Here is a 23,687-nt window from a genome sequence, read left to right on the forward strand (position 1 = left end):
CTGATACAGGACTGGCTCATCTGCACTGACTCCACTGGAAACTCCACTCTTCACTATATCTCACTATAAATCACAGGCATGCTATGTATGCTGTGCAGTGTGTTCTGCATAAATATGGACAGAATAGAGTGAGTATTGATGCTATCCTGGAGATTTAGCCACTCATTTTAATTATCTTTAAAGCAATATTTTTTAAAATAATCAAACACACACACACTGTTAAACTCCAAACAGCAGCTGCTCCCCAGTTTCTCTACGACAGGATCTATTGCCTGATATTACTATTTTCAGCTGCTGGGATAAAAATAACCTCTAAACGCATCACAACACATTCTGGGGAGTTCATTTTGTCAGAGCTTCCATTCAAGTTTATCCCGGCTTCTTCCCTATCAATACAGAATACTATTTTATTGTTATTATCATGTTTCCTGTTAAGAAAATAATGGCAAAATAAATCAAAATTTACATCTGAAAGTCAGAAAAGACCTCTCAGTAGTAGTATAAATATTTAAATAAAGTTGTGATCCATGATTGTGAAAAAATGAGCCTGCCTGTTTAATCAACTATGATCAAACCCCTCTGCAGCACAGCAGGACTGTAGAACACGTAGATATGATGGATCAAATGAAATCACGTGCTGATTTTTAAGTGGAGACATGTTGCAGGAAGCTGAAAAACACAGAACTGTCAACTACATCTTCAACTCCCTCTTAGTTGGGCTCCCGCCTCCTTCTGTCCTAATATGGGGGCATCTTTAGGCCTGCCAACCAATCAGGGGCCTTGATCTTCCTATCCGGGACATTGCAAGGGCCTGAGCCAGGTCCTGGACTTCAGTGAGGGGGACAACGGGCCTGATGGTGACCACGGGGCAAAGACGGAGACAAAGAGAAAGCAACTAAAACAATAGAGGGGACCTGAGAGCGACAGAGTGGTCGACAGAGAAAGAGACAGTCTGAGAAACGCAATAAAAGCAGAGAGAGAGATTTAATCTTAGCTGTTGCAGGTGGAACACTGGGATTGTGGAAGCTCTGGAGGTGGCACGCAGTGGCTGAGAATTAAGGTAGGATGGATGGATATGGATTGATAAATGCTCTGTGCTGACTCGAGCTGCACGCTCTGTCACTGACAGCAAAGACGGGTTTAGAACAGTTTCCTGAAAGCGGGCTCACACATTGACCCTTCACTTTTTAAAGTGTCTATATACTGTTTAAAGTGTGCGTTTTAAATCGCTGCTTTACTCCATGTAACACCACACTGCTGCCATGCAAAGACGGCGATACAACAGCCTGCAGACTCCACAGTGCTGACTTTGGAGAGCATAACAATAGCGTGTTGTTTGAATGCAGGGTCAGTTTAATCAGACAGTTGTTTATTCCAACATGCCAGTTGCTGCTTAGGCACAGTTGGGTATTCACGGAGGTTTACGGTAACTATTTGCAGCGTGACGTGTCACTATTTCTCCAAGAGTATTGTGCAGTTAGACCTGACTCTAAAGAATACTAAAAGAAATGTTGCATTTGCATGTATTTAACATTTTAGGAGATCCAGATGGGAGCGTGAAATACCTGAAATCGATTGCGCGTATCATCTAAATTGGTTCAGATGGCGCTGCAGAGCTGAGCTGCTGGTAGCAAAGTGCAGTCATTTCAAATATCCCCTGTCTCAATATTATTAGCAGGAACAGCTGCTGTGTGATGGTCACAGGATCTGTTCTACTCTTAATTCCAGCTCCGCTAAAGCGCGCACACACCCCAGAGTATATATTTTGACCCCTGTAGCCAAAACATGCCAGCTATGTGGCAGCAACTTACATAACTCCTGGGCGCTATTATTGCTTGGATTAGATTGAATCCGTGCTCAGGTGTTCTGCTTCTTTGTCACTGTTGATATCTCCATTACAGTTTGGGTGTGTTGGTTTGGAAATAAATGTCGTTCTTTCAGCGCTCAAACCCAACCTGCATCTTTTGTTGCAAAACCGAGCGCATAGAAAAATCCTCATCATATCGGTCGGAATGATTTGAACTTTGGCCCAAGTCGATGTTTCAATCCACCTGTCCGCATTCATCAGTAATGTAAGTAAAGCCATGAGTTTCTGTCTTAAAGGGCAGCTGTTCCAGTTGGACTTGGTTAAAAGGAGGCCAGTAACCGAACCTCTAATTCTGTCTGTGCGCTCGGTCAGTTTGATGCTACAAATAAATTCTAACTGTCAAACTCTTGTTGTTGACCAATCGCTGTTGTTTTAAAGTACAGTCGTGATAAAAGTTTTAGATCTTTAAAATATGATTTCCTTTTCCTTATCATGACTCCACATTTAATATATCGTCCCTACTGAGACTTCTTTTGCTCAAAATTGATAACCGAAATACAGAACGGAGACTTGAATGCAGGTTCCTGGCAAGAGATGTCGGGTGGTAGCGCTTGTGCCTGTGGGTGTGGTTAAATTTAGACCAGAACATAGGGTCAAGAGAAGATTGAGTGGTTCAGGAGGGAGACCTCATGAGGAAACAGGGTCTGACGTACGTTTGAGGGCAAACTTCCTTCAGCCTTCACGGTGATCCAGGAGGATTTTCCAGGAAGGAAAACTTGTGTAAACCAAAGTGTCAAACTCCTACCTAACTTGAAATTTGATGTCATTTTTCCTTATTTGTTGCTTAAAATTTGGGATTTTTTTTCTATCCACGCGTAATCTAAACCTTGTGCGTTGTTTACGGTGAGACACGTTGATCAAAATGATTTCTATAAAGAAAGGTTTCCTGTTTATACAAAGGCATTTCCTGTCAAGTGGCTCACGCCTGTGGGTGCGTCTTGTTTTGTCCAGCTGATGTCTCAAGCAACCTGAAGACACCCTGAGGTTTATCTTACAAGTTGTGGATAATCAAGTCATCATACTGATATCCCAGCCCAGAGTGGGGTTCAGAGATCAGAAGTGTCAGAAATCCTGCTGCTGTACTCCCTAGTTATTAATTTACTCTTACTTTTATGTAGATGAGTCTTTTGGGTTTAATCCCATGCCGTCCAGACATGATGAATCCTGCAAAAACACAACTGTTGTCCTTGATTACTGTGATGAGCGAGTGCTATTGTCATTGCTGAGCAGGAAATCTGGCCATCATCTCCAACATTTGGCCACGCGTCACACACTCATCCAGGAGGGGTTTCTGCCGGTGACTCTTCTGGACACCCCTCCTGTGATTGCCTAGCACTGGAACTCCTTCACACCGAGCTTTTTCAAATAGACAGTTCCTCACGACTATATCACTAAATCAACTAAATCACGTTTAGACGTGATTTTAAACCACGTGTCTGTCCTGGCTGTGAGACGCGCTCCCTCCTACTTTAAAAGATTTGTGTAAGGAAGCGTTTGGGAGTGAGTGATTACATATTACAGTAATCCGGGTGGTAGCTCATTTTGCAGCTTTGGGAATGATTATTTGAGTTTGAGCAGGTTTTTTGCCTTACTTTAAACAAATTCATGCATCATCCTGGTCACACAGTGATGACGTGATGAACAACAAACGCTGATGACTGATTGCAGTTTAAGGTTACAACATTATTGGAAACATGGTGTCCACAGCCAGATACCCAGCTCCATTTCCATGATATCTTGTCATTTTCCAGTTTGTTGTTGTACCCATCTTTGTCTCATTGATTACCCACATATTTCTCTGCAATTTACAATGTTTTGTGTCTTTGCGTCTGAGGCAGTGCGAGGACTTTGAAAATGAGTTTCTTTATGAAGCAGTGGTGAAATCGCAGCATAGATTGATTTGGTGTCTCCCTGGATACGCTTCATGGCTCCTGCCCACAAAAGATTCTGGCGATTTTCTTTTTTGAGGTTGTTTTTAGGAACTAATGAAGTATTTACAGCCAGTCTGGGACCAAAATAGGAATGTTTCCTTCCTCTGCTGTGTCATGGCCATAAAATTAGCTGGAATAAGGCAGCCATTGTGAAGGCAGTATTTCCTGGTGTACTCCTCCATAGATAAACAAGGAGAAAAAATATTTCCTGACCTCTGCTGATAAAACCTTGAATAATAAATCCTTACATTATCCAATGGTCTGATTTATGTGATGATAGGGGTTCGTTCTGTTTGTGGCACCTGATGCCCAGTCGCTCCCATCACAACAACACGACAGCTCTAGTCTTCATCTATGGACTCTAGAGTTTATGTTGAAATTAGACAGAAAAATGTGCTGATTACAGTTTGTTGGAGATTTAAAAGGAAACATTATTATAAATTTATGGAAAAGATCATTTAAACTGAGGGAGAAATGTTGCAGTCTTGCATCATTGTAAATAGCTGCACTGAACAAAAATAGAAATGCAACATTTTGTTTTTGCTCCTTTTTTTCATGAGTTGAAGTCAAAGGTGTAGGACCATGCCAGCCATGCGAGAACTTCCAGAAATTGTGCACAGATCCTTGCAGATTGGGGCTGAGCATTATCATGCTGCAACATGAGTTGATGGTTGTGGATGAAAGGCACAACAGGATCCAAGCTATAGCTGGGCATTCAAAATACCATCAATAAAATCCACCTGCGTTCACATGCAGATGAGCTTCTGGGATGCATCCTGGAAGCTTGGGAAGAAATTCTTCTGTTATGCAAAGCGATTGTTGCAGCAGCCATCCGACTGGCTGGTCTCAGATGATCTTTGAGGTGAAGATGCTGGTTATGAAAGTCCTGAACTGGTGAGATGAACGTTCAGTTCAAGGGCAATGGCTCTGCTGGACAGTCCAGCAGTCAGCATGCCCACTGCACGCTCCCTCAAGACTCGCCACATCTGTGGCTGTGTCGAGTGATAAAAATGCACATTTTAGAAGCCTTTTATTGTGGGAAGCCTGAGGCCCATCTATGTAAAAATCATGCTGCTCATTAATGCAGATTTAGACAGATTTTTGAAGCGTATTTGGGAGATATTGAATGGAAATTTGAGTTCACTCATGAAAAATGGGAGCAAAAGCAAAGGGATTACCTTTATGTGTGTGTACAGTTATATATCTTAGTGTTATATCAACATATTGCCAGGACATGCAGTAGAAATATGGTCTGAGATTTTAGAAAGTAAAAGTGACATGACTCAGCATGTTTGCTTTACCACTCTGTGACCTCACAAAGCTGTCTGTGTCACTTTAAATACTTTAATCCAGCTGCTGCTAGACAAATGTTGGAGTTGCTGACAGGCCCAGCAAGTCTTTGGTTGGTTTATTCTCTGGTGTTGAGCCCGTGATGAGTCATGAATTAAAGACAGACTTTTTAATACGCTTTGAAAATGCTTCCTGAAACTGGAAACTTTGTAAAGTGCTGCACAAATGTTATTTCATAGATGCTTTTTCAAAGTAAATAGTCTTTGGAGTCATTGGAGTTTGCTATTATTTTAGTTGTCCACTGACTATCTTTGCTTGCCCATCCTAATTTAGCAGGGAAAACCAGCCCTGTTTTGGTCCATATTTTCTCGGGGGCACATGTCACGCATGTGGAAGTATGCAGATGTGTGAGTCTGAGCTATAATAAGACTGCACTGCAAGGCATCTTCTCCTCCTCCTCTCTATCATTCCTCCATTTCCCAGCTGCATTCAGTGAGTGTCCCCTCCTCCTCCACCTGCTGCAGCCTGTCTGTCACAAACAGCTGTAGTCCTTTTACGAACATCTTCACATATATTCTGAAACCACGCAAGAATTTCAAACGTCCATCTGGCGGATTAAATCCCTTATTTCGATCGGCACTTCACTGAAGAGTGAAATGATTTTAAATTATGTGGAAATGCATTAAACGCATCAATATTTGACATCTCGGAGTGACATCGTGTTAATGAAACGCAGCCTGACATGAGTCCCACCGCTGTGTCATTAGTTTTTGACATCTTGAGTGAGAATGGGCCCTTTAGATCACTGGAATATAAATTATCAAGGAAGGTTTACTTGGCCTTGGCTTCATACTTCTGGGATTATCTTTACGGATTTGTAGTTCCATTTTTCTCCTGTCAGCCCTTTTGCCTCATTTCTCTTGTCAGGCACGATGTTGCTTAGAAGTGTGTTTCGAGTGTTTCTAGACCTCAATTTAGGATTAAAGTTATTGCCTGATTACTATGACATTAAACCTCCAGAGAACACATTATCATCTCACCAGGAGATTTTTTTTTTTAATCACTGCAGATAGAGCAAAGGAAGCTTTAGTATTTTCTGCTCATATTATTGTCCGAGTTGTGTAAAAGTGTGTTCTCTCCAAGTGCCACTCCTTTTTCTATGAATAAAGTACTGATGGCTGGGCAGCAGTGAATGTGTGCTATGTGTTCTTGTGACCTCCAAGATATCAGATACCCACACAAACGGGCACGGCATCCATGCTGACACGCTACACGTCTGCAACTACCACCCACGCACGCACGTTTGTGATACTATGTTTGTAAGGACTCTCATCAACATAAGGCCCAATCCTTTACTCTAACTCTAAATCTAAGAACGAATTACTTGATCTGAACATTCCTCCTCACCTTAACAAAACCCCGTTCTAAACTTAACCTGAAAACCAAGACTTTCCCCCTCAACTCAGCCTGTACAAGAACACATAGAACGAAGATAGTTGTTGATATTCATTAACCTTTGAAAGATTACTGACTTATTCTGACACTGCACAATATTGCTCTTAAACAGTCAATACAACATTTTCTTACTTATACATTTCTTTCCTGGAACAATGGATAGGTTTAGTTGAAGGATTTAATGAGACTATAACTAATACAATAATTCACTAATCAAATTCCTTTGGTCTTTGTTTTTTTTCAGACTCTGATAGAGATCAAGATGACAGGCATGGTTTTAGTCACGCCAGAAATCCAGCTGTAAGTACACCAAACACATAGTGGAGAATGATGTTTTTCTATTGATGGTTATTATTCCTTATTATTTTCTTTGTTTACAACCCTCTGTCAAACCATTTAAAATTCCACCAGGCCTGATAATAGCCAATATTTTACCACTTCTGTTCCTGCTCTTAGCTTAGATTCTGAGCTGGACTTTGTTCCTTAGAAAAGACAGCACTCTGAAAATGAAATCCTAAGACAGGATGTGTTTTACATAAGGAACCTTTGAGAGTTGATGAAAACTGTTGCCACACAAACTATGCACATGTGTTTGGCTGTAGCTTCTGCTATGTGGGCAGGTGAAAAACAAGAAGAGGTCACCGCCCTGTCACAGATCCCCCTCCTCCTCACAGCGCAACCCTCACCACAGCAGTACCACAGACGAACAGGAGAGCCCTGAGAGACTGGTGAGAGGCATCATCAGCATTGGCACAAACACACTTAGCTGCACAAAACAATGAGATAACAGGTGTGAGTTCTATAGCTCTTGTCTTCTGATTACATTCTAAATAAATTAAATCACATTTTTTTGGTAGCCTGTATTTTCCTTCCACACTGCATGATTTCCAAACACATTAAGAGAAGAACTTTGTTACTCAGGAAAACGGATGTTGCAACTGTGATGTCAGGACACTGAAGATTCTTGGCAGACACAGAAACTATTAAATTGTTTTTGCGAACTACATTGTTCTTTAGATCTTTTCGGAAAAGTCAACACAGCATTGTGGCCGACCTTGTGACCCCCAAAATACACCACCCTCTAACAAAGAATCACAATAGCCCAACGCTGATGTGGTGAGGTCATTGTCCACCACAACAAGCTAGCTCAGCAGAGATGGCCTTTTCATGCAACAGTAGTTGACTGCCAGCCGCTGCATGAAAAGTGGGCAATGCAAATCAAGTTCAGGTGACCCACATTCATAAAAAAAAAAAAACCAAAAGAAAAAACACGTTTGCACTTTGGGTTTTTGTAAAACAACATGATGCTATGTCAGGTCATGTCAGAGTGACACCTGCAGGTTTGAATCAGATGGCAGGGATGTGTTAAGAGAAGCACTGCACATGTGTATTTTGACCTTTGTGCATGTGTTCTGTAGGTGCAGAAAGAGAAACTCCATGCAGAGCTGAAGCAGGTACTGAGTAAGAAAAGAAGTCAATTTAGGGAGTCGACTTGCCAACTGGCTACACCAGAGATGGACCCAGAGCCTACAGAAGAACAGAGAGTAAGGAGGAATCTAGGGAACCCAGATGTCTCTTTTTTCAGTAATTGGTTGCCAATTTAAGATTCGACTTTAATTTCATTTAATTTGTCAACTGACCTGTGTGTGCTTATTCACTATTTCTGACCTGCACAGTTCTGCTATCACATCTAGTTCATACATAACCAGATTTCATTAAGTGGATACTTCCAATAAAATAAAACGATTGGTTGTGTTTTAGAGCGTGGAGGAAGTGAGAAAGTCGGTGGAAATTGTGGTGAAAACAGATGCAGAAGCTGGTGCCAGTGGCTACAGTGTGACTGGAGGACAGCAGGGAATCTTTGTTAAAGACGTTCTTAAAGACTCACCAGCTGCTAAACATCTCAGTCTCAAGGAAGGTACCTGCGGTCACATTTGATTAATTTAAGAGGCATGTTTGTCAAACATGCTCAGCTTTAAAAAAAAAAATGAAATAAAATATGTTAATTTCAAACTCTCAGCCCTGCGGACTTGTGTTCTGGGTTTCTGAACTGATACTGGTATTGTGTTACAGTTTTGATAATTTTTAATATTTTACCACTTTTTCAATAATATGAAAGTCACAATAATCATGGAAAACTGAGTAGACACTTAAAATATAATTTAATTCATATCTATAAGCATAGAATAAACAGTCTGAAGAGCAAAGTGGATGTAAACCTATTATGACCACAGATATGTTCATGCAAGTCAAATGAAAAAACTAGGGCTGTGGATATATGATTTATCACTTTACAAAACTGCCAGTTTCATCTGTCTGTCTGTCTGTCCAATTTACTAAATCTGTGGTAAAATGAAGATAAAAAAGTAGATATATACATTGAGGCAGACACAGTTCACATATTCTTAATTCATATTGTGTAACATAAACTGACTTCTGCAGTGTGTTACTTAAACTACTAAAACAAAGACGTCTTTTGCATTAACAAAGTTTGGAAAAGAAGCCTCATAAAATCATAAATGAACACACAAGATTTGTGTGCAAATGTGTATATATAATACATATTTTATAAAAACATCTTCTGAACATGATTACAACCACCAGTGAGTTTAGTTCATATGGTATAGGCCTTCTATTTATTTCTATTATTAAACGAGATAGGTTTAGGAGTTACATTCAGTCCTGTCTTTGACCCGACTTACATTCATTTATAATTGTTTTCTGTATGAAGGTGACCAGCTGCTGAGTGCCAAGGTCTACTTTGAGAATGTGAAATATGAAGATGCTCTGAAAATTCTTCAATGTGCCGAACCCTATAAAGTCAGCTTTGAGCTGAAACGGACAGTCCCTGGAGCGGAGGTCAGCATGCGCCCTTATGTTCCCAGTGTGGAGGTCAAAGGTCCTAAACCCAAAATTACCAAAATGGTAAGGAATAAAATTGGTCCTGTATATATTCTTTGAGTTCTACTGCATCCAAACATCACAATAACATAAAGTCAATATAGTTGTGTCATCAAATGACATATTGTTATTGTTTCTCTGCCTTTTAGAGTGTTAAAGGTAGTAAGCCATTCAAGGCCAAAAAGAAAAGAGGGGGTCGTTTTGGTCTAAAAAGGCTAAAGGAGAAGCGCAGAGAGGAGCTGGTGATAGAGGGGACGCCGCCTAGGCTTGAGACCGGTGGTGTGGATGTGGAGTTTGCTTTCCCCAGATTCAAACAGAGGAGGCGGGGGAAGGTTGAAGGAGAAGGAGCAGCAGCTGGGGGAAAAGCAAAAAGAAAGATCAGGTAGACCTGTTTGTATCTACCTGTAAATTCTAAGCTTTCATACAGTTATGGACTTGTTTTTTTTTTTACAACACTCATTTATCTCTTTCTTTTTCTTCCTTCTCGAAGGTTTCCACCCATGAAAATAAAGACCAATGCTGGAGCAAAGCCAAGTGGGAAAACTGAAATAGAGCAAGTACAAGGACATATCAGTCCATGTGATATTTCTGGATCTTCACTGAAAAATAGAGAAAAGGGACATAAGTTTGGAATAAAATTTCCCAACACCAAACACCCCAAGTCGAGCACATCTTTAGATACTGAAGTCAAGAAGGTGAAGCCCCCAAGTGTGACCATCATGCCACCATCAGTGGAGCTTAATTTGTCTGTTAATAAAGACACAGACAAGAGAGGTATGAAAATGAATACACCCGACGTTGAGTTTGCATTTCCTTCAGGACAGGTTGGGATGAAGGGAAGAGCAGACATTAAAGATGGTAAACTTGACGCTGAAGGAAGAGGTGGTCTAAATGCATCTGTGGCAACACAAAAAGGAGACACGGGGAAAGGGAATGTGGAGCTAAGCATGCCAAAACTGAAATTGCCGAGTGTTCGGCTGTCAGATGAAATTGATGGTGCCATCAAATTACAAGCCAAACCTATGCCTCAAAACGATATACCTCCAAAACCAGGAATTCCAATTGTTGAAATAGGACTCCCTGTAGCAAATATTACAAAAGTGAAGACTGAAGGTGATCTCTCAGTCAAAGCCCCGTCTAGTCAACTCAATGTTTTGGATATTTCTTTACCAAAAGTAAAGGGAAAATCTGACATCAATATCTCACTATCAGGAGAGAAAAAAAGTGGCAAAATGACAACCCAAATTCCTCCTATCGATGTGTCTGTGCCCAGTGTTGATTTGAACACCAGAATTCCAGATGAGGTAGAGAGCCCCCAAATCTCCATGCCAAAGGGTGATTTCTCATGTCCAGAGTCTGAATCATTCAGTCTGGATATCAAAAGCACAGATTCAGCCACAGCAAAATTCAGCCACCCGACTTTTAATATCACAATGCCAAAAGCAAAAGGGGTTGAAGACATGGACATGACATCTTATGTTGGTGGAGATGGAAGTTTCACAATGCCTGACTTTGAAATTTCTCTCCCAAACAAAAGTTCATCAAAAGGAGAAATAAGTGCAAAAGAAACTGACATTCAAGCGCAGTTAAAGTTACCCAACGTAGATTTAACCCTACCAAAATGTAAAGGAATACCTGACAATGAGCGAGAGACCTATAAACTACCATCACTTGACATTTCCCATCCTACAATGAAGACAAATAAGGCCCAATTTGAAATCCAAGGACCTGAAATGAAAGAAAAATCTGAAAAAGTAGATATCAGCATCAAGGGTCCTGAAATTAAAGGTGGAAAGTTAAGCCTCCCATCGGTTGACACAGACCTTGACATTCAGGGTCCACAGATAAAGGGACACAAATTTAAAATGCCTAAATTTGACATCTCACTTCCCAAAGTAAGCCTGCCAGAGGGCAATGTGACAATGCCAACTCTTGATATTTCTCTTCCAAAAGCAAACTTAAAAGGAGATGTTAACATCGATGGACATATGGGTAAAGGTGGAACGATTGATGTGCCGTCAGTGGATCTTTCTCTGCCTAAAATGGAAGCAAAAGGAGTTGATGTTGACATTCAAGGACCTGAACTTAAAGGTGACATTTCACTTCCACGTGGAGAACTGGAGGCTGATTTAAATGTTGAAGGACCTAACATCAAAGGAGGTAAATTCAAAATGCCCACATTTCATGTTTCCTTGCCAAAGGTGAATCTTCCAGAAGGCCACATTAACATTAAAGGCCCAGAAATAAAGGGAAGGAAGAATGAAATGCCAGACATTGACATTTCTAAAGGGAAATCTGGAGGGGACATTGAAGGCCCTGAAATGAAAGGAGGCAAATTTAAAATTCCCAAATTTGATGTCTCTTTACCAAAAGTTCAATTTCCTGAAAGCAACATCAAAATGACAGGACCAGAGTTCAAGGGGAAGAAGGTCGACGTGCCAGACATTGACGTTTCTCTTCCAAAAGGAAAAGCTGTAGGAGGAATTGAGATTGAAGGACATGGTAGCAAAGGAGACAAGTTTCAGATGCCCTCATTTGATATCTCACTCCCTAAAATAAAAGGCAAAGGACCAGAAATTGAGGCCCCAGAAATTAAAAGTGGAAAATTGGACATGCCCTCAGTTGATGTTTCATTGCCAAAGGTGAAGTCTCCTGTTGTTGATATCAGCCTGGAAGGTCCTGATATTAAAGGAGGAAAAGTCAACATACCAGCTGCTGACATTTCACTTCCCAAAGGAAAAGTGGAAGGAGAAATAAATATTGGAGGACCTGATGTAAAAGGAGGAAAATTCAAAATGCCAAAATTTGATGTTTCTCTACCAAAAATAGGCCTCCCAAAGGTTGATGCAAATGTAAAAGGACCATCTATGAAGGGGGACATTGAAATGCCAAGTGTTGACTTTTCACTTCCAAAAGGAAAGACTGATGTGGAGCTTGACATTGATGGGAAAACTGGGAAAGGAGGCAAGTTTCACATGCCTTCAATCAATGTTTCTCTACCTAAAATCAAATCAAAGGGAATTGATGTTCCTAACATTGAAGGTGATATATCACTCCCCAAAGTGAAATCTCCAGAAGTAGACATCAGTGTCAAGGGTCCTGAAATTAAAGGTGGACAGTTAAGCCTCCCATCCGTTGACACAGACCTTGACATTCAGGGTCCTCAGATAAAGGGACACAAATTTAAAATGCCGAAATTTGACGTCTCACTTCCCAAAGTAAGCCTGCCAGAGGGCAATGTGACAATGCCAACTCTTGATATTTCTCTTCCAAAAGCAAACTTAAAAGGAGATGTTAACATCGATGGCCATATGGGTAAAGGTGGAACGATTGATGTGCCATCAGTGGATCTTTCTCTGCCTAAAATGGAAGCAAAAGGAGTTGATGTTGACATTCAAGGACCTGAACTTAAAGGTGACATTTCACTTCCACGTGGAGAACTTGAGGCTGATTTAAATGTTGAAGGGCCTAACATCAAAGGAGGTAAATTCAAAATGCCCACATTTGATGTTTCTTTGCCAAAGGTGAATCTTCCAGAAGGCCACATTAACATTAAAGGCCCAGAAATGAAGGGAAGGAAGATTGAAATGCCAGACATTGACATTTCTATCCCCAAAGGGAAATCTGGAGGAAACATTGAAGGCCCTGAAATGAAAGGAGGCAAATTTAAAATTCCCAAATTTGATGTCTCTTTACCAAAAGTTCAATTTCCTGAAAGCAACATCAAAATGACAGGACCAGAGTTCAAAGGGAAGAAGGTCGACGTGCCAGACATTGACGTTTCTCTTCCAAAAGGAAAAGCTGTAGGAGGAATTGAGATTGAAGGACATGGTAGCAAAGGAGACAAGTTTCAGATGCCCTCATTTGATATCTCACTCCCTAAAATAAAAGGCAAAGGACCAGAAATTGAGGCCCCAGAAATTAAAAGTGGAAAATTGGACATGCCCTCAGTTGATGTTTCATTGCCAAAGGTGAAGTCTCCTGTTGTTGATATCAGCCTGGAAGGTCCTGATATTAAAGGAGGAAAAGTCAACATACCAGCTGCTGACATTTCACTTCCCAAAGGAAAAGTGGAAGGAGAAATAAATATTGGAGGACCTGATGTAAAAGGAGGAAAATTCAAAATGCCAAAATTTGATGTTTCTCTACCAAAAATAGGCCTCCCAAAGGTTGATGCCAATGTAGAAGGACCATCTATGAAGGGGGACATTGAAATGCCAAGTGTTGACTTTTCACTTCCAAAAGGAAAGACTGATGTGGAGCTTGACATTGATGGGAAAACTGGGAAAGGAGGCAAGTTTCACATGCCTTCAATCAATGTTTCTCTACCTAAAATCAAATCAAAGGGAATTGGTGTTCCTAACATTGAAAGTGATATATCACTCCCCAAAGTGAAATCTCCAGAAGTAAACATCAGTGTCGAGGGTCCTGAAATTAAAGGTGGACAGTTAAGCCTCCCATCCGTTGACACAGACCTTGACATTCAGGGTCCACAGATAAAGGGGCACAAATTTAAAATGCCGAAATTTGACGTCTCACTTCCCAAAGTAAGCCTGCCAGAGGGCAATGTGACAATGCCTACTCTTGATATTTCTCTTCCAAAAGCAAACTTAAAAGGAGATGTTAACATCGATGGACATATGGGTAAAGGTGGAGCGATTGATGTGCCATCAGTGGATCTTTCTCTGCCTAAAATGGAAGCAAAAGGAGTTGATCTTGACATACAAGGACCTGAACTTAAAGGTGACATTTCACTTCCACGTGGAGAACTTGAGGCTGATTTAAATGTTGAAGGGCCTAACATCAAAGGAGGTAAATTCAAAATGCCCACATTTGATGTTTCTTTGCCAAAGGTGAATCTTCCAGAAGGCCACATTAACATTAAAGGCCCAGAAATAAAGGGAAAGAAGATTGAAATGCCAGACATTGACATTTCTATCCCCAAAGGGAAATCTGGAGGAAACATTGAAGGCCCTGAAATGAAAGGAGGCAAATTTAAAATTCCCAAATTTGATGTCTCTTTACCAAAAGTTCAATTTCCTGAAAGCAACATCAAAATGACAGGACCAGAGTTCAAAGGGAAGAAGGTCGACGTGCCAGACATTGACGTTTCTCTTCTAAAAGGAAAAGCTGTTGGAGGAATTGAGATTGAAGGACATGGTAGCAAAGGAGACAAGTTTCAGATGCCCTCATTTGATATCTCACTCCCTAAAATAAAAGGCAAAGGACCAGAAATTGAGGCCCCAGAAATTAAAAGTGGAAAATTGGACATGCCCTCAGTTGATGTTTCATTGCCAAAGGTGAAGTCTCCTGTTGTTGATATCAGCCTGGAAGGTCCTGATATTAAAGGAGGAAAAGTCAACATACCAGCTGCTGACATTTCACTTCCCAAAGGAAAAGTGGAAGGAGAAATAAATATTGGAGGACCTGATGTAAAAGGAGGAAAATTCAAAATGCCAAAATTTGATGTTTCTCTACCAAAAATAGGCCTCCCAAAGGTTGATGCCAATGTAGAAGGACCATCTATGAAGGGGGACATTGAAATGCCAAGTGTTGACTTTTCACTTCCAAAAGGAAAGACTGATGTGGAGCTTGACATTGATGGGAAAACTGGGAAAGGAGGCAAGTTTCACATGCCTTCAATCAATGTTTCTCTACCTAAAATGAAATCAAAGGGAATTGGTGTTCCTAACATTGAAAGTGATATATCACTCCCCAAAGTGAAATCTCCAGAAGTAAACATCAGTGTCGAGGGTCCTGAAATTAAAGGTGGACAGTTAAGCCTCCCATCCGTTGACACAGACCTTGACATTCAGGGTCCACAGATAAAGGGGCACAAATTTAAAATGCCGAAATTTGACGTCTCACTTCCCAAAGTAAGCCTGCCAGAGGGCAATGTGACAATGCCTACTCTTGATATTTCTCTTCCAAAAGCAAACTTAAAAGGAGATGTTAACATCGATGGACATATGGGTAAAGGTGGAGCGATTGATGTGCCATCAGTGGATCTTTCTCTGCCTAAAATGGAAGCAAAAGGAGTTGATCTTGACATACAAGGACCTGAACTTAAAGGTGACATTTCACTTCCACGTGGAGAACTTGAGGCTGATTTAAATGTTGAAGGGCCTAACATCAAAGGAGGTAAATTCAAAATGCCCACATTTGATGTTTCTTTGCCAAAGGTGAATCTTCCAGAAGGCCACATTAACATTAAAGGCCCAGAAATAAAGGGAAAGAAGATTGAAATGCCAGACATTGACATTTCTATCCCCAAAGGGAAATCTGGAGGAAACATTGAAGGCCCTGAAATGAAAGGAGGCAAATTTAAAATTCCCAAATTTGATGTCTCTTTACCAAAAGTTCAATTTCCTGAAAGCAACATCAAAATGACAGGACCAGAGTTCAAAGGGAAGAAGGTCGACGTGCCAGACATTGACGTTTCTCTTCTAAAAGGAAAAGCTGTTGGAGGAATTGAGATTGAAGGACATGGTAGCAAAGGAGACAAGTTTCAGATGCCCTCATTTGATATCTCACTCCCTAAAATAAAAGGCAAAGGACCAGAAATTGAGGCCCCAGAAATTAAAAGTGGAAAATTGGACATGCCCTCAGTTGATGTTTCATTGCCAAAGGTGAAGTCTCCTGTTGTTGATATCAGCCTGGAAGGTCCTGATATTAAAGGAGGAAAAGTCAACATACCAGCTGCTGACATTTCACTTCCCAAAGGAAAAGTGGAAGGAGAAATAAATATTGGAGGACCTGATGTAAAAGGAGGAAAATTCAAAATGCCAAAATTTGATGTTTCTCTACCAAAAATAGGCCTCCCAAAGGTTGATGCCAATGTAGAAGGACCATCTATGAAGGGGGACATTGAAATGCCAAGTGTTGACTTTTCACTTCCAAAAGGAAAGACTGATGTGGAGCTTGACATTGATGGGAAAACTGGGAAAGGAGGCAAGTTTCACATGCCTTCAATCAATGTTTCTCTACCTAAAATGAAATCAAAGGGAATTGGTGTTCCTAACATTGAAAGTGATATATCACTCCCCAAAGTGAAATCTCCAGAAGTAAACATCAGTGTCGAGGGTCCTGAAATTAAAGGTGGACAGTTAAGCCTCCCATCCGTTGACACAGACCTTGACATTCAGGGTCCACAGATAAAGGGGCACAAATTTAAAATGCCGAAATTTGACGTCTCACTTCCCAAAGTAAGCCTGCCAGAGGGCAATGTGACAATGCCTACTCTTGATATTTCTCTTCCAAAAGCAAACTTAAAAGGAGATGTTAACATCGATGGACATATGGGTAAAGGTGGAGCGATTGATGTGCCATCAGTGGATCTTTCTCTGCCTAAAATGGAAGCAAAAGGAGTTGATCTTGACATACAAGGACCTGAACTTAAAGGTGACATTTCACTTCCACGTGGAGAACTTGAGGCTGATTTAAATGTTGAAGGGCCTAACATCAAAGGAGGTAAATTCAAAATGCCCACATTTGATGTTTCTTTGCCAAAGGTGAATCTTCCAGAAGGCCACATTAACATTAAAGGCCCAGAAATAAAGGGAAAGAAGATTGAAATGCCAGACATTGACATTTCTATCCCCAAAGGGAAATCTGGAGGAAACATTGAAGGCCCTGAAATGAAAGGAGGCAAATTTAAAATTCCCAAATTTGATGTCTCTTTACCAAAAGTTCAATTTCCTGAAAGCAACATCAAAATGACAGGACCAGAGTTCAAAGGGAAGAAGGTCGACGTGCCAGACATTGACGTTTCTCTTCCAAAAGGAAAAGCTGTAGGAGGAATTGAGATTGAAGGACATGGTAGCAAAGGAGACAAGTTTCAGATGCCCTCATTTGATATCTCACTCCCTAAAATAAAAGGCAAAGGACCAGAAATTGAGGCCCCAGAAATTAAAAGTGGAAAATTGGACATGCCCTCAGTTGATGTTTCATTGCCAAAGGTGAAGTCTCCTGTTGTTGATATCAGCCTGGAAGGTCCTGATATTAAAGGAGGAAAAGTCAACATACCAGCTGCTGACATTTCACTTCCCAAAGGAAAAGTGGAAGGAGAAATAAATATTGGAGGACCTGATGTAAAAGGAGGAAAATTCAAAATGCCAAAGTTTGATGTTTCTCTACCAAAAATAGGCCTCCCAAAGGTTGATGCCAATGTAGAAGGACCATCTATGAAGGGGGACATTGAAATGCCAAGTGTTGACTTTTCACTTCCAAAAGGAAAGACTGATGTGGAGCTTGACATTGATGGGAAAACTGGGAAAGGAGGCAAGTTTCACATGCCTTCAATCAATGTTTCTCTACCTAAAATGAAATCAAAGGGAATTGATGTTCCTAACATTGAAAGTGATATATCACTCCCCAAAGTGAAATCTCCAGAAGTAAACATCAGTGTCGAGGGTCCTGAAATTAAAGGTGGACAGTTAAGCCTCCCATCCGTTGACACAGACCTTGACATTCAGGGTCCACAGATAAAGGGGCACAAATTTAAAATGCCGAAATTTGACGTCTCACTTCCCAAAGTAAGCCTGCCAGAGGGCAATGTGACAATGCCTACTCTTGATATTTCTCTTCCAAAAGCAAACTTAAAAGGAGATGTTAACATCGATGGACATATGGGTAAAGGTGGAGCGATTGATGTGCCATCAGTGGATCTTTCTCTGCCTAAAATGGAAGCAAAAGGAGTTGATCTTGACATACAAGGACCTGAACTTAAAGGTGACATTTCACTTCCACGTGGAGAACTTGAGGCTGATTTAAATGTTGAAGGGCCTAACATCAAAGGAGGTAAATTCAAAATGCCCACATTTGATGTTTCTTTGCCAAAGGTGAATCTTCCAGAAGGCCACATTAACATTAAAGGCCCAGAAATAAAGGGAAAGAAGATTGAAATGCCAGACATTGACATTTCTATCCCCAAAGGGAAATCTGGAGGAAACATTGAAGGCCCTGAAATGAAAGGAGGCAAATTTAAAATTCCCAAATTTGATGTCTCTTTACCAAAAGTTCAATTTCCTGAAAGCAACATCAAAATGACAGGACCAGAGTTCAAAGGGAAGAAGGTCGACGTGCCAGACATTGACGTTTCTCTTCCAAAAGGAAAAGCTGTAGGAGGAATTGAGATTGAAGGACATGGTAGCAAAGGAGACAAGTTTCAGATGCCCTCATTTGATATCTCACTCCCTAAAATAAAAGGCAAAGGACCAGAAATTGAGGCCCCAGAAATTAAAAGTGGAAAATTGGACATGCCCTCAGTTGATGTTTCATTGCCAAAGGTGAAGTCTCCTGTTGTTGATATCAGCCTGGAAGGTCCTGATATTAAAGGAGGAAAAGTCAACATACCAGCTGCTGACATTTCACTTCCCAAAGGAAAAGTGGAAGGAGAAATAAATATTGGAGGACCTGATGTAAAAGGAGGAAAATTCAAAATGCCAAAATTTGATGTTTCTCTACCAAAAATAGGCCTCCCAAAGGTTGATGCAAATGTAGAAGGACCATCTATGAAGGGGGACATTGAAATACCAAGTGTTGACTTTTCACTTCCAAAAGGAAAGACTGATGTGGAGCTTGACATTGATGGGAAAACTGGGAAAGGAGGCAAGTTTCACATGCCTTCAGGGGATGTTTCTTTTTCTCAAATTAAATCAAAGGGAATTGATGTTGATTTTCCCAACATTGAAGCTGACGTTTCACTCCCCAAAGTGAAATCTCCAGAAGTAGATGTCAGCATCAAAGGACCTGAAATCAATCGTGGAAAGTTGCCATCCATTGAGGTTTCCATGTCCAAAGAAAATATTGACACTGGCCTTGATATTGTGGGTCCAGATATAAAAGGAAACACATTTAAAATACCAAAATTGGATGTCTCACTTCCCAAAGTCAACCTCCCAGAGCCCAAGGTCGATTTAGATTTTGGTCTCATCAAATCTGAGGGTGATGATGTAGAAGTTGAGCTCCTGAAAGCCGAAGGAGGCAGGCCCTCTTCAGGAGGAAGTTTTAATTTTCCTGATGTCACTTTCAAAGTCCCAAGTTTATCTCTTCCCAGATTTGGTGCAAAGTCCAAGAGTATATCAGGAAAAAGCCCTGAAGCTCAGAATAGGGCACCATCAGTAGAGTTTGATAAAGATGGTAAGGTGAAGGTTAAAAAACCCAAAATTAAGATGTCAGTATTGGGTGCAAAAAAGAATGAGGATGTATCGGTTTCTTGTCCTGATGTGGATATTAAAGTAAAAAGTGGTAAAAACAATCGTTCTAAAACAGAATCAAGTGAAAAAGGCTCCAATTATAAATCTAAACACAGAATAAAATTCCCAATGTTTAAAATATCATCTACAAAGGGTCAGCAACCAGAGGAAAAAGTGAACGTTAAACTGGACACAAATATGGAAGGGAAAGATGGCTTTCATGGCCCTGATGTTAGTCCAGGTAAAATTTCTGATTTGGGTGAACCTAGTGTTTTGCTTGACACCAAGGCCAAGGTCAAGATACCCTCTATTGAGCTTTCCCTACAAGGATCTAAAACACCTGATACTGAGGTTCTTCTTTGCAAAGGGGAGGTTAATGATCCTGATGTTGAAATAAAGGGATGTACAGAAGGAAAGCTCAAAATGCCTCAAATCAAAATGCCTGATGTTCATGTGTCTCTGCCAAAAGGCAAGACTGAAATTCCAGAGGTGGAGTTCAAAGGCAAAGGTGGAAAATATAAAATGATGAAAATGCCAGACATTGATATCTCTTTGCCAGGACAAAAAATACCATCAGAAGACATTTCCCAACCAAAGGAAAAGACAAAAGAAGTAATTGAAATGAAAGATACTGAACAATTCAAGATGCCTAATGTAGAATTATATATTCCTAAAGAAAAAGGAGATGCGGGAGTCAGATCAGACATAGAGGGGAGAAACATCAAGCTTCCACAAATCAAGATGCCAAAAGTTGATATTTCACTTCCTAAAACCAAAGGAAACCTGGGTTTGGTGCCTGCCATAGAAACGGGTGCCACTGAAGGAAATGTTAACGGTCCGCATGTTGACAGAGAAGCCAACAACAAAAGCCTACAATTTATGTCACCAGATCTGGAAGTTTCAAGGAATGAATCTGAACAAGATACAGCAGCTTGCAGCAGTTTCCATTTAGAGACAGAAAACAAAGGTATGGATTTTAATATAGACCTTCATGGAGGGCAGGGGAAGAAAGATGGAAGGAACGTTGAACTATCTGACCTGAAAATTAACACAGCAGTATCCAGCAAAACAATAATGGGGTCTAAACTCAAACCAGATGCAGCTCTCAAAGTTCCTAGTATTCCAGACATAGACTTTGATATTGCATCTGAAGATGAAGACAAAGCAGAAACAGAAAAGAAAATCAAAATCCCAAAGTTTGGGGTGCCATTACCCTACATCTCCTCTCCTGAAGCAAGGCTACAAAACTACGGACAAGAATTTCAGTATGGAGGGCCTAAAATACCGAAAGTCAAGAAGGCTGTTTTTGTCCTGGTAAATCCTTCACAAACAGATGTGCCCTCTGCATGTACAAATCTCTTGACACAAAAGGCTACAACTACAGTGCAGGATGTCAAAATGACGTCAGTTGCTGAAAACACATGTGTGGAATGGGGAGGGGACTCAAAGGAAAGAGGCATATCAACATCCCAAACCTTGGTTTCTCCTCACAAATGCGACACTACTGACATCACTGGTTCAATGTCAAGCCGTAATGGTGAACAAGGTTCAGGTCCTTGTAAGGAACTACATGAAGATAAAAAGGCTTTTAGCAGTAAAATCAAATTCCCAAATGTAGAGTTCAACTCTCCTTATACCAAGATGACCATAAAGAAGGAACAGACGGTCATGAAATTGGATTCATCAACAGGAGAATATAAGACAACTAAAGAGTCAGAGTGTGCACATTTCACCAAGGATGCTTTCAAAGACGTGGTTTCATCCTGTGCCAGATCAGACTTGCTAGACACGGAGAGCTCAGACTATGTTGGTGGTATTGCTATGGAGTCTAAAAGAGTGCAAACTTGCAGTGAACTTGAGAGCCAAATACGAGATTCTGAAGAGAAAGGGGATTCTTCTTGCTTTCATGTCCCAAAATTTACCCTGAAGCCACACTCCACTGGTAAGAACACATGAAACGTCAAACAAATATTTTACTTGGTATTTTGAAACCATAAGTCTTGTATTCAGGCGCAAGTGTTTTCTCAAGTACATAGAAGTAATAATAAGTTGTTATCCTCTCTTCATTATGATGTCATCCATAATTGAGTTATATTTCTTCAACAATTTCTAAACAATCGCATTACACTTAAGTTCAATTGGTTTGTACATTTCTAGCTTTCTAGACTACCTGAGCTACATTAAATGTTTTGTCAAAAGAGAATTAAGTTATGTATTTTGTAACATCTTTACTTTCTTTTTTTATTCTACCACCAATTCTCCTATTTCCTCTCTACTACACTAGAATAAGATTTCTCCTTTCTTTTAAAATCTTCACCCATCCTTTCTTTTTTCTGCCCTGTTGTGTTGTCCTCTCCCTTATTCAGGCTTCCTGCAGATAACTCCAGAGGGCTCTCCTCGGGCCCAACGAAAAGGAGAGGTAGGAGGTGAGGTGGATGTCTCTGGCTCTTTCTGCTTTCACACCTCAGGGCAAGAATTCACCACACAACTGCCTGAGGAACACCAGGCCTCCTGTTCTAAGGAGGCAACTGTGACTATGGTGACCAGGACCACCAGAATCACCCAGCAACAGGTTACTGCTGAAACAATATCAGATGAATCTTTGGTCGCCAATACAGAAACTCACCAACTGACTGGTGACCAACTTTAGAATGCTGTAATAATATCTTAACTGTCCTTTTTTGATTAGGTTGTAGTGTTTTTGAAGACTAAACCTGCAACTTTGCAAATATAACCCAGTAAAAGTCTTTATTTTGTATTTTAAATATTTTTAGGAGGAAAAATAAACCAAAAATATTATTGGCCATTACCCCAGACAATATAAATACACAGTGTTTCCCCACCCCCGTTTCCACTGTCTTTATTGTTATTTCTGAGTTAGGTTTGTTCTGTGCTACTTATTTATCACATGTTGGGTTTGCTTTGAATGTAAAGATGTTGGTTTCTTTCATTATTATTTTTTGTTTGTGTGTTTAAAATGGTCTGGAATGAATCATTTATTATTTATCAACTTCATGGATTTGACAGTGAATGCTATAGCTCCATATATTTCATTTAGAAATCTTCCTAGAGGCCACAGTAATATATGTAAATACAAAACTCACCTTTTTTAGCAACAGTATCACTTTAATTTTTAAAAAAAATGTAATTATTTTCATATTCCCCATGGTCAGGCCATGTTTCTTGACCTATTTTGTTTGTCTTGAAAGTAAAGTGTGAGCTTTTTTTGATATTATAGGTCAGTCTCACTTTCTGTTTTGAACATTTGGCTGATGCTGTTATCCAGGGAGAATCCCAGTGAGTAAATATCTCTCTCTGGACAGTTTTTCTGCTGTAGGAGTAAAACTTGTGACTTTCTTTGCTCACAGATTGCTCTCCAACTTTAGCCACACTGCTGCTATTTCTATTTTTATGTTATTACTGTAGACAATTAAAAACATTGTAATTGCTTTGGGTTGCAGATATCACCTGACTTGTGCTGATATTCCTAACCTCACCTAAAAATAGCTCTCTAAAAATACAACATGTTTAATATTATACAATGGTGATGACAGACTGGCTGAACAAACCTACGCCTTAATCAACAGCCATTGGACATTTGTGATGAATAAACTTCAATCCAAACTGCATCATAAACAGTACAATTAAATTTAAAAATATTCTCAGTTATCTATTTTTTATACCCAGCCCACAGTTACATTTACACATTATGTTTTTGTGCTCTATTTTGGGAATGAAAAGCATTAAAGAATCAATTGTTTTACTTGGTAGATGGAATGCAATTGTGTGGTATTTAATATTGTATGGAAAAATCTACTCTGGTATTTTTTTTCATAAAGACCTTTTAACACAATATTTGTGAGATTTTTTTTGAGGAGACATGCTGAGATATTCACACACAGTTGTCACTTTTAGTAGTGAGTGAGTGAGTGAGTGAGTGAGTGAGTGAGTGAGTGAGTGAGTGAGTGAGTGAGTGTTTCTGAATCTATTTATCAAGTGTGATGACGTCGCCAGACGTAGGCTACTAGAGTGTCTGCATGTCAGGGT

General features: G+C 40.2%; 1 protein-coding gene across 3 annotated transcripts; it reads left to right on the plus strand.

Moving 5' to 3' along the window:
* Positions 1 to 818: 818 nt before the first annotated feature.
* On the plus strand, positions 819 to 23,493 carry prx (periaxin). 3 transcript variants are annotated; one of them, XM_029843580.1, is made up of 10 exons: positions 819 to 1,060; positions 6,788 to 6,843; positions 7,164 to 7,271; positions 7,962 to 8,087; positions 8,305 to 8,461; positions 9,275 to 9,468; positions 9,594 to 9,826; positions 9,935 to 11,687; positions 13,011 to 21,582; positions 22,007 to 23,493. In XM_029843580.1, exons 4-10 carry the CDS (start codon positions 8,058 to 8,060, stop codon positions 22,288 to 22,290), a joined length of 11,223 nt encoding a protein of 3,740 aa, XP_029699440.1. In that variant the 5' UTR covers positions 819 to 1,060; positions 6,788 to 6,843; positions 7,164 to 7,271; positions 7,962 to 8,057; the 3' UTR covers positions 22,291 to 23,493. The 3 variants fall into 3 exon arrangements, with proteins under 3 accessions (XP_029699440.1, XP_029699439.1, XP_029699438.1); XM_029843579.1 differs by having other exon boundaries at positions 7,146 to 7,271; positions 9,935 to 21,582; XM_029843578.1 differs by having other exon boundaries at positions 9,935 to 21,582.
* Positions 23,494 to 23,687: the final 194 nt, after the last annotated feature.

This window comes from Takifugu rubripes, chromosome 11 (genome assembly GCF_901000725.2).
Source record: "Takifugu rubripes chromosome 11, fTakRub1.2, whole genome shotgun sequence".
In the NCBI taxonomy this organism is placed as follows: domain Eukaryota; kingdom Metazoa; phylum Chordata; class Actinopteri; order Tetraodontiformes; family Tetraodontidae; genus Takifugu; species Takifugu rubripes.